Source organism: Grampus griseus (assembly GCF_964374135.1).
Source record: "Grampus griseus genome assembly, chromosome: X".
Taxonomy (NCBI): domain Eukaryota; kingdom Metazoa; phylum Chordata; class Mammalia; order Artiodactyla; family Delphinidae; genus Grampus; species Grampus griseus.
In genome coordinates, this window is record NC_138999.1 from 110,824,921 (window position 1) to 110,836,762 (window position 11,842).

General features: G+C 47.6%; 1 protein-coding gene across 1 annotated transcript in view; it reads right to left on the bottom strand.

The window, feature by feature from the left end:
- The window catches only part of ZDHHC9 (zDHHC palmitoyltransferase 9), a 31,340-nt gene extending 20,562 nt beyond the window's left edge, over window positions 1-10,778 (bottom strand). The window contains exons 1-3 of the mRNA XM_082681319.1: window positions 10,650-10,778; window positions 10,241-10,308; window positions 8,747-9,048 (exon numbers count right to left, since the gene is read on the bottom strand). Coding sequence (XP_082537445.1) covers window positions 8,747-8,913 — 167 coding nt within the window. The 5' untranslated portion in view covers window positions 8,914-9,048; window positions 10,241-10,308; window positions 10,650-10,778. The remainder of the gene's footprint in view (window positions 1-8,746; window positions 9,049-10,240; window positions 10,309-10,649) is intronic.
- Between the last annotated feature and the right edge of the window lie 1,064 nt (window positions 10,779-11,842).

Here is an 11,842-nt window from a genome sequence, read left to right on the forward strand (position 1 = left end):
AGTGAATTCAGAAAAGTCACCTCCACTTATCAGGGACCCAAAAGGACACAGGAGAATCACGAGGCTCCGTTTCACAAACAAGCCAAATGAAATTACCATGCTGACAGAAAACAGCCATCTTCCTCATCACTGCCCATCTCTAAAATCACTCTTGAAAACAAAGAAGTGACGTCTCCAGGATTCAAACTGCCCTGGGTGTATAGTCTCCAACGAAAACCCTTAGAAAAATCAGAGCCATTTGATTGGCCACCTAAGGGAGTTTAAACTGTTTTATTAGAGGGAAAAGATACAGAGAAGGTAGAACACACACACACCCACACACACCCCACACACACACATACTAATGTCGCCCCCATGCACAGAAGACCCAAGCTTAACTAAGTCCCATTTCAACACCTGCTTGTTGACCAGACAAAGAACAACTTAGATTTCAATTACACTATGCCATTAAGGATAAAGGTCTCTGTAATCTCCACACAGACTATCATCTGCACCTGCTAAAACAATCCACTCTGTATGTCAACAAGTACACAACAGGCCCATTGTATTGTTCTCCAGAGACAAGGATACTGGCAGCCAGTTGTCACTAGTGAGTGGGTGTGGCTGGCAAGGCAGATGTGGGACCAGCAGGCCTTTCTACCCCGAATAAGAAGAAATAAGAGAGCCAGCGGCTAAGACCACTGTGAACTACAACCCATCTGTCTGTCTTTAATACCCACCTAGGTCAGTCCCATAATTGCAGTAAGCTAGAGATCTGTCTTGTATAGGAATAAGCTATGTGAAGATTTGGGGGTAATTCCCAGTATCGACCTCAAAAGTCAGGAGTACCCTCAAACATCACTAATTTGTCCTAGTGAAACACGGATCTGTCATCCACAAATATAAGCTGTTTTTGAAACCCCGTAGTAGTTTCCATCTATATCGATACGAATAATGATATCCATACACTTCTTGACACAGAACTCTCCTTTGTCTTCAGAGTACCACGGGGTTAGAAGTTGCTTTTCTCCCTTGTGAATCTTATAAATGCAACCATGTGCCCACTAAGTCTTCATTTCTGCCACCTGAAGAGACATCATCATTTTAAGCCATCCTCTACCAACCTCTCGATTGGCCTCAGGCTTCCATAGCTGGACTAGACGACAGGACTCCCACATGGTGGTACTGACCAGCAGTAACCAGCAGTGCCAGGCTGAGCTGGTGTGTCATGTTCCATCCCCCATCCCTAGCACACTAGCGTTCATTGGAGGGACGATGATAATGACACAGACTTCAATTCACACAAAAAAACTCAAAAGAGATTCATGAGGGGAGCTGGTAAGAAACCAGACAGATTCCATGGCAGGGCTGTCTCACAGACTGGCAGTGTGGACTACTGTTCTATACTCTGCTTCAAAGTCTCCCTAATAGCTTTCTTGCTATGCTTTTTGTTGTTGTCCTTTTATCAATGCAATCAATCAGCCAACAAGTATTTATGGGTCTAACAAATGAAGAGCAAGAGAAATGGGAGTTAATTTTGTTGAGGAAAACATAACTAACATATGAAACAGCTAAATAAGATAAGACCAATAATCAAGTGTTCACATGGTGAGTCAGACTCTAAGGACTGTAAGTGGTCAGAGAAGAGCTCTCTTGGGAAGCTGATGGCTGCTTGAAACTGCTCCCATAGCAGCCATTAAGGTTGGCTTTAAGGAAGAGCTGTGCTTGGAACGGCAGGAATGGCCCAAGGGTTGGAGCCCCATAATGGCCCTTGATCCCAGATAATAGAAATAAGCCTTTGCTATAAGTCCTCCCTGATATGGATGGCTGTCTGTCCTTTTACATATGACCTACCTCTAGAGCACAGTAAACACGTACAACCACCCATAAGACTGGTTCAACATTCTTCTGATGACACTCAGAGTCTGCTACGAGGGAAAAAGTTTCCTTGGACACTAAAAACATAATTTAATATCACCCTCCAGATTTACTGCTATGTGAAGGTCAAAGGAAAATGCATAACCCTGTTTTGCTCCAGGAGCAGTGGGGAAAATTAACCAAACAGGGACCTTTTCAATTGTGAGGCAATGAGCCATCCTCTCACTGAGGAAGGCCAAAATCTCTATCCAGGCAAACCTGCTAAGTAGTTGCCAAATTTCAGTTATAATAATAAATTTCACATTTCAATTATAATATAAAAAATTTCAATTATAATATCCTCCTGATCAAGAACTTAGAATAGTTCCCTGCTGCCTATTATATTAAGCCCCCCACTCCTCAGGCCAGTATTCCGAGGCCCTCCTTGAACTGGCCTTATCTAATCATTATCATAAGGTTCTTGCCTCCTCCTTGCTCCATTCCAGACACATCTCCCTCATTACCCTGAATTCACTAGCCTCTTGTTATTGCAAGAGGCATAAGATGCCTTTTTTTGTTCTTAAACACAATACCACCTCTGGCATCTCTGAGGAGGAAGATTTAGGACTCCTCTCCCTCAATAAACATCTCAACTGATGTAGGCATGCTAGGGACATCCCTGTTCTTTGTGCTCACTTTTCCTAAAATAGACGATCACTATACTCAATTAAGACTCATTCTCAAAAGATGGGAGACTCATTCAGTGGAGACTGACAGTGTGAAACTCATTACCGCAAAAGGTAGTAGAGGCTGAAAATATACAGATGAATTCTGAATGACAGAACCGTAAAGAATTGTTAACGGAAAGCACACTGTTCAGGAGACATGACCCAATCCTTCTTCAGGGGACATGCTTTATCAGGAAGTTGAGTTTAGCTAAGTACTGTTAACAGATTGATATCAAAGAGGCAACTATGCCTTTCTAAAACTGTCTTTGGTTGACCAAGTCACAGACAGAATCTTGGGCAGGATAAGCACAAGACTGAATCTCCATAGAGCAGCTCTGCAGAGAATACTCTCTTGGTTAGAGATCATGATAAAGTCACTTTTTCCTCTTCCTAATCTCACCTAAGGAATTCAGGAACCTGGACCTTGTCACTGTAGGCACAGATATTCTGCCATGTCAGAGTCTGGCTCTGGTCTACCCAGCCCTGTGTCTCCTCAAACCTGCTAAGTTTGTTATCAGATTGCCTCTTCTCTTCCTCCTGTCCATGGGGACACGGTGTCCCTTTCATCACCATCACCCACAGGGTAACATGGTAGGGAGCACACACTGCTTAATTTTTCTCTGAGCTGTCCTCATCCCGGCAGCAGGGACTAGGGGCAGCGACAGCAGTGATAACCTCTTGTAACACACAAAGCTTACTTGCTAAGTTCACACTTAGACATGGGCTCCCTTGTCCCTGCAAGGCTACCAGAATGCCATGCTGGAACGCTGTCAGTTTTCCACAAAGATGCCTTCGTTTTCTAGGAGCATGGGCTAGGGAGGCCAAAATAACCTGGAGTCCACTAAGGTAACACAAACACTAGCTAGCAAGATCCCAGAATATGCGTGTCCAGCACTCAGCACCACGCACATCTTCAGTAATCTGCACGTCTTCACGATTCCGTATTCAAAAGGTAACAATGAGATGAAAAGTAGTGTCATATAGGGCTTCCCTGGTGGCACAGTGGTTGAGAGTCCGCCTGCCGATGCAGGGGACACAGGTTCGTGCCCCGGTCCGGGAGGATCCCACATGCCGCAGAGCGGCTGGGCCCGTGAGCCATGGCCGCTAAGCCTGCGTGTCTGGAGCCTGTGCTCTGCGACGGGAGAGGCCACGACAGTGAGAGGCCCGCGTACCGCAAAAAAAAAAAAAAGTAGTGTCATATAAAGGCACTGGCTGGCCGATCGATCTTGATGAAATAACCCCATTTCTGTAGACTTGGTTTTGTCACCTGCAAAAGGATAGGGATAGTCTCCAAGGCCCCCTCCGGCTCTATCACTCTGTGATTCTGTGAGTCAAGAATGTTACATTTTAAGTGCATCCAGAATGTATCAATTCAGTAACATTTATTGATCACCTACTCTATGAAAGGCCTGGCAGAGGGCACTGTGGGGGCCACATAGACACAGAAGATGGTCCCTGACATTGAAAGAGCTCGAAGTGTAATCACCACAGAATTCAGAAATATAAAAAATGTCAATTACATATTAAATGACTGGTATGTACAATTAGTCCTGAGAATGCAGAAATTACTAGAAAAATTTCATGAAGGAAGGAAGACTCAAGAAGGGACTTGAAAAAGAGGTAGAATATGAACAGGCTAGAAGTGGGACAATTACTAAGCAGTGCTACAAAACTTCTTTCAGTTCATCCAATTCAACGACTCCTCTGTACATCAGGAGCACCCAGGAGGGTCAGTCCAACAGGGTTTGATAGTGCCTTGATACGGTTTCCTCTAGATATAGCACAGTGAGGCATAAGCACTGATCATAGCAGCAAACTACTTCTACTTCAGGGGTCAAGAGTCACACAATCATTCTTGCCACAACAGAAGTCTCAGGACCTTGACCCCACTAGTGATCTGGTCACAATGTTAAAAGAGACAGCTAGGAAGCCACTTCCAGAACACAGTGCACTTGGTCCTTTCCCCAAGCTTTATGAGGAAGTTGAATTTGACTAAATACCACAATAGCCTTTCAGTAGCTGGACAGCTCACAGGTTGTCAGTGTCATTCTGCTATAGTGTCCTAACATTCCCGGCCAAGCTGTTTGCTATGTGTTCATCACACAAGCTGGACAGGGTTTGGGCAAAAAGGACTGAGAATGGTTCATGTGCTCAAAGCTCACACTTCCTAAATACCTCATCCTAAGAATACATTAGGAAGTGTTTTTTTTTTTTAACTAAAGTATTTTTTTGAAGTATAGTTGATTTACAATGTTGTGTTAATTTCTGGTGTACAGCAAACTGGTTCAGTTATATATACATTCTTTTTTTTATATTCTTTTCCATTATGGTTTATCATAAGATACTGAATATAGTTCTCTGTGCTGTACAGTAGGACCTTGTTGTTTATCCATTCTATATATAAAAGCTTACATCTGCTCACCCAAACCTCCCACTCCATCCCTTCCCCACCCCACCCCACCCCCGCCGGCAACCACAAGTCTGTTCTCTACGTCCCTGAGTCTGTTTCTGTTTCATAGATAGGTTCATTTGTGTCACATTTTAGAGTCCATATATAAGTGATATCATATGGTATTCATCTTTCTCTTTCTGACTTACTTCACTTAGTATGATAATCTCTACTTGCAAGGAAATTTTTTTTTTAAGTACTGTACAATTTACACTCTGCTTCAAAATTCAAAGACATTTTTACTACAGATACAATTACATTTAAAATACAGCTACCTACTGGTAATCTTCTATCCCCTCCTTTTCTGTGTGTGTATTTGAATTTTCCAGACAGACACAAGAGTTATATAGAATTTCAGACTCTCAGAGTTGCAAGAGGCCTAGTGATAATCTAGCCCAATTTCCCATCCTGGGCAGGAATCCACTCTGTGACAGCAGCCCTGAGAGATGGCTACCCAGTTTCTTTGGAAACACTTCTAACAATACAGAGCTAACTCGCTCCTGGATGGACCACCTTTGTTCATTTTACGTATTCAACCTACTGTCTGTCCACTGAAAATTACAGGTCCCTCCTTTGAGAAATCTAAACGTGTAAAGGCAAAATCCAAAAATAAAAAGATGTCCACTGGCACTACTAACACTGCATGTTTTTCATCAAGGGGCGCCCACATGCCTGACCAGATTTCTCAAGCCATCTGGCTGACCCAGGGCTGTGCCACGGGTGGTTATAAATCACCTCGCACTCGTTCCTATGCACCTGCTGCAAGCAGGACGCTGTTACTAAATGCAGGTCCAGATGTGCCTCAAGATCTGAACTTTCTTCCTCAAGGCCAAAATGCAGCAGCCAGGGGACATATAGTCTACGCTCCTAGACAGTTTAAAGATGAAAAGAGACAGCCCTTTGTCACTGGTGGTTCAGACACCCTCAACTGCCTGAAGGCAGGGGGCTAGATCAGCTGATTTTTTTTTTTATGCGCGGTACGGGGGCCTCTCACTGTTGTGGCCTCTCCCATTGCGGAGCACAGGCTCCGGACGCGCAGGCTCAGCAGCCATGGCTCATGCGCCCAGCCGCTCCGCGGCATGTGGGATCTTCCCCGGACCGGGGCACGAACCCGTGTCCCCTGCATCAGCAGGCGGACTCTCAACCACTGCGCCACCAGGGAAGCCCCCAGCTGATTTCTTGAGGTCTCCCTAAGTTCTCATACTAGTGAAGGAGCCCATATTCTGCCCCCAAACCCTATCCACCACCACGTGGTGGGTAGTAAATTACAGACCCCAAAGAAAAAGGTCAACCAGAAAGAAATGTCATTCCTCAGAGGCATGCTGGTATCCTCTGTACAGCCTGTCATTGGTTAGGCTCAAGGCAGCTGCCACCTAGAGTGCCTGTGTGTCTGCATATGACAGACAGATGCATGCACACTCACAAACACAGATTCTACCATTCTCAGTAAAAAAAGCATTCATTGCCAGGGTCCTCTCCCCTTTGGTCAGATGTAGCCTTCCCCACTCCACTGCTCAGCTAACACGTTTACTTCCTTCTCCCCTCCGGCCTCCTTACTCCCTCCCCCAAGTCCTACCCTCAAAAATATTTACCCCACAGACAGCTGGAACCCAGGGCAGTTTACAAACAACCTCGCCCTTCATATCTGAGGGCAAAGCGCAAGAAATAACTTGGGGGAAAAAGTCATCTTGGTAGAAAACCCAACCTGCCTCTGTCAAACAGTAACTTGGCTAATTACAAGCTTCATCCCACAGGCAGTTTTCTTCAGAGGCCTTCAGGGCCGAAGTGGAACAGATCCGTATCAGACTCTGTCTGGCTCCCAGATACAAAAAGGGTCAAATGCCAGTAGCTCCAAATTTCAAGTTCCCTTGGCCAGTCAAACCAGAGGTTTCCTGGGCCCAGAATTACCAGCTCACTCAGGGTCTAGAAATAAATCTCATCTCTGTTTTGAATGGTTCCAACCACAAAACTTTAACCCTGGGCGGGGCAGGGAGGGTGGCAAAAGAGCTAGTGATTCAGCAGAGGAAGGAGTGAGAATGATAGAAAGCAGAGTTCATCTCTGCACTTCCAAAAAGAAGCAAGGCAGGAATAAAACAAAGAAAACTTGGAGAAGGGTGACGAGTGGGGAAACATTTTTTTTAATGTTATGCATATGCCTGCCCACCTGCACACACTCACTTGTACCACACATAGGTACACACACACACAAGTACACACACACACACACACACACACTCAGCCATGAAACTCAGACTGGAAAGCAGCTAAGAAGCCAACATCAAACTGTCTGACTTTGCCAAATACTTTACAAAGTCAGCAGCAATAGCAGCAACAGAAGTGCCTTTGACAAAGAGGTCCTCTGACCTTACTTTCCTAGCCCTGTTATAAACTACGTCCCCCTCCTTCCTCTGCTGTTACTCAAGCCAGCTGCAAACATCAAAAAGTCCGGTAAAGGGCTTCCCTGGTGGCGCAGTGGTTGAGAGTCCGCCTGCCGACGCAGGGGACACGGGTTCGTGCCCTGGTCCGGGAAGATCCCACGTGCCGCGGAGCAGCTGGGCCCGTGAGCCATGGCCACTGAGCCTGCGCGTCTGGAGCCTGTGCTCCGCAACGGGAGAGGCCACAGCAGCGAGAGGCCCGCGTACCGCAAAAAAAAAAAAAAGTCCGGTAAAGCAGCCCAAAAAAAAATCACTCTTGATGCACTGGGTAAGCCTGAAGCCCTTATAGAAGAAAGACAAAAATGAGCCCCAAGAGACCAGAGCTCATTTTAATTACCCACGAAGTCTGGCCAAGAAGCCCTGTCCTCCGTCCCATGGCCACACCCCCTCATGGGAGCTCCATTTCCAGGTCACGGGGCACAGGAACTGTAGCAGGCTCCTATTAGGTGTGGTTCACAGTCCACAAACACACCTCTTGGCTCCTCAAGGCCTTCCTCATAATACTGTAATCCCAAACCGATCAGCATTACTCCCAGCCCTAGAGTGTACAGCATTCTCAGCATACCCAGGAGTCATGCCACAGTACCCTAGAATCCAACTGGCCACTTCCCTTGAGCAGTGACCTACACGGACTTCAAACAGTGGCTCTAGTACTAGCTATTACATCACAGAAAAAATAACTCCAAGGCTGGTATCAGGCACACACAGAATAGAGAGTTGTTTATGTTGAGCGATTCTGAGTGAAAGAAAGAGCAACTCACATTTAATAAGCACATATGTGCCACACACACAGCTAGATTGTGGCACAGCTGAGGCTGGAACCAATCTGCAGGTTCCCAATTCAGTTGGCTTTTCAATTTAACAGCTGAGAGCTGAGCCCTAAGGAAATAGGACCCAGAATAACAGAATAAGTGAGTATTATGGGGTGGAGTTATGACCACGGGGCGTGCCCCTAGGCTCGGGAGGGGTAGGGAAGAGGCAGTCTGTCACTAAGCACCTAAGGAGACCACTGAAAAGGGGAGGTGAGTAATAAAGACAAACTCTTTTATTTCCCAAGTGTTCCAAGGGTGGCCCCAAATCAGTGCTATAAAATTGGTATCAAGGGTCTTGGTGTTTCTAGGAGGTACATACTCTGCTATAAGCTCAAAGCAATGAATTCAGTTGGCATGATCTATAGACATTGCCCAAGAGGACAATGACAGCCATCCAAGGACTAGCCACAAACTCCCCAGAAAGAAGGTTCTTCCCCTGGACCCAAGGTAACCATAATCAGGCAACTGTACTCAATGGAAACTCACTCGAAGGCGAAGAAGAGTGTACACGTCCCCAGGATGAGGAAGAGAGTCAAATAGAAGATGCCCTTTTGCCGGGCCATCATCACGCGGCCATCACAACAGAAGGTGTTCCTGCCTGGGAGTTTCTCCCATTTCCGTGTCACCTTCTTTCTCACCACCATCACAGACATGATTGGAATTCCTGGTCCAAAATGGGTTTTGTGATTACAAGAGGGAAGAAACAAAAGCTGAGCCCAGCTTTGAAATCACGTTGCCTGCTATTGCTGCCGCTGGGTCAAACATCATCAGAAGTCCAATTTCTAGCCCTAAGAAAAAGCACACACACACACACACAAATGAGACAGGAACAAGAAAATGCAGTTCAATCTTCCTTTCCCAGAGGCAGAAAGATGAGCACTGCTTGAAGGGATGGGGGTGAAGAAATGGGAGAGTTTATTTCCAATCTGTTTTTGTCCCCTAAAAGAAGAAAAGGTTAAAGGTTCTCAAAAAGAGAAGGGGGCTAGCATATCTTCTTAAATATACCCCTTTACTTCCAATATAATACTGATGATGTGATTATCATAGAACCTTGGAACTAGAAGGGATTTTGTAGTTGATAGGCCCAATTACTTTGTTTTGGAAATGAGTAAAGTGAAGACCGAAGAGGGGAGATAACTTCTCCAGGGTCACAAAGCCATGAAGCGAAGCCAAGAAAACAGGTCTGCTGACTTTCAGTCCAGGGAACTTTCCACTATACCATATTTTTCTATAATCATCACAAAGAGGACTCTAAAAATAATAGTAGAGTTTCTGCCCTTAAGGAGCCATTCCCACCCCTCCTCCAGTTCTTCGCCTTCTTTCTTCAATTAGCCACTCAAATGTGAATCACACCAGGGAACAAGTCATCCTCTGGCAGAGCTAGGAGGTTGTGGACACTCTGTACACAAACCCAGGTTGTATTTACTCAAAACAGATTTCCCCTAATCAAACCCTCCTAACTTCCTGAGTCCGGGAAATGAACCAACCTTGCTGGTCTAGCCTAACATTGGTGGGAATCTTAATGAAACCACATCACAGACCTGTAGGTGAAAGGCTGACTTAAGCCGGAGAGGTTCTGATATGGCTGGGGGGAGGAGGGGCGGGAGGGGGGGACGGCAGCAGTCAGGAAAAGTCATAAAGGTGCTTTCTGGGACATTTCAGAAGTACCATCTCCACTTAGCATCCTGAATCCCCAGGCCCAGCCTTTCTCTGCCACTGCCACCCTTCTCCTCCTCTCAGGTCGGGTGCTGTGGCCTCTATTTACTGATACCACATGCCCCGCGCTGGCAAGAATGAGGCGGAAGCCTGCAGCCCAACTGACTGATGAGAAACAACCAACTCGAAATCATTCCTGGGCTGGAGAGGGTAAGGGTCCCAAGAGAGACGAGGAACTGAGCAGGAAAAGGAGAAGGTGGAAGGCTTGGGAAAGGGGAGGGGGCACCAGAGGTACAGAGAACACTTCCTTTGTGTAAAACTAACCTGGAAAACAATCTTCTCCTGATAAACCGGCCCAGCGAGAGAAGAGAGACCAGGAAGGGGAGCCGGGCCTGGGAGAACAAAGATCAAAATCCGTCAAGAACCAGCGACCGGCCCAACGGCACGGGGCCGAGGCCGGAGTCCCAGGCGGGCGGCGGGTGCGGCCTCGGGAGGCCCGCCCTGCCTCGGCCACGCCGCCGACCACCGCCCCGGGCAGGTTGGGACGTGCGCCACCTCCGCACGCTCGTACACACTCACACACGCCCCGCCACGTGTAGTCACCCCCGGCCAGGGGCTCGGAAGTTGCCTAGCCGAGAAGGGGAGAGCCAGGGTCCGCGCGTCCCGGAGCAGCCGCGGGAGCGGTAGACCACGCGGCCGAACCCCGGAGACCCCCACCCCCACCCCTTGTTACCTGAACCCCGGAGACAGAACTCGGCCGGGAACCGAGGCCAGGAAGTGCACTGTCCCAGGGGACCGCGTCGGCCGCCCGAGGTGGCAGCGGCTTCTCCCCAGCCCGGAGGCTGCCTCCTCCTGACAAGGGGCCCCAATGGTCGGGGCCCTAAACCAGCTGTGGCAGCCGCCCACCACTGGGCGAATGGAACGCTCCTCACGTCACCAGGTCGTTCCAGTAGTTGCTCGCCCTCCATTGGCTGATCCTCCTCTGTGCCTCCGCCTCTGCCACCCCTGCCCCGAACTACCATTGGCTGAGCCAAACGCCGCTCGACGATGCCTCCGCCCCACTCTCCCACCCATCTCCCGGCTTCTTGCCCACCTGCCAAGCCATTGCCAGACTCCCTTTGGGGTCTGAGCGCCAATGTGAAGTGTCGCCTTCTATTAATATAGTTCCAAAGAGACTGGGGTGAAGGGTAGTGCCAATGGGACCAGGAGGGACAGGGGACCTGCCTCCCCCCACACGTACTGTGAGACGCTGAAGCAACACTGGCTCACAGATCCCGGTGCTCACCCCAAACTAGGTCCTCCCTGGGCCTCTCCAGCCCTGCTTGCATGAAATCAACTGCGACTCGGGATTTTACTCTTTACCGGCGTAAAAACAAGTCCTCTGCCTCCCAAGTCCTATTCACTAGGTAGGGACCCCACCTTTGTCCCAGTCACCCTGGCCTGCAGCTCTAAGGCTTTCAGAACAAAACAAACAAACGTAAAAAGGAACTTGAAAGGAATAACTGTCCCCAAGAATAGATAATTTTGCAGTATCGTAAACAAAAAAATTGACAGTGATGAGTTTAGAGAAACTCTACTTACAGGACGTAAATTCTTTCAGGTAGATAATGAAGTAAAGATTGCTCCAAAATGCTTGTAAATTCGTATTAGATTTGAAGAGCTTGTGAAAATGAGGCGGCGGGCGGGGCGGGGAGAGCGGGGAGCGGGAATCCAAGGCAGAATCTCCACCCACCAACCACATTGATTCTTTCCTTCTGTCGCCTTCCTCAGCAGGGCAGTTATTACCATGATGAGCCACTGCTACTGATCTGAGCGAGTGGCATCCTTTAGAGTAAGATTGGAGTGGGGAAAACAGTTGAGAACCAGAGTATCAATATTATACAGTAGACTTTAAAAGACACTAGGTCTGTTTCCACTAGGATGGCT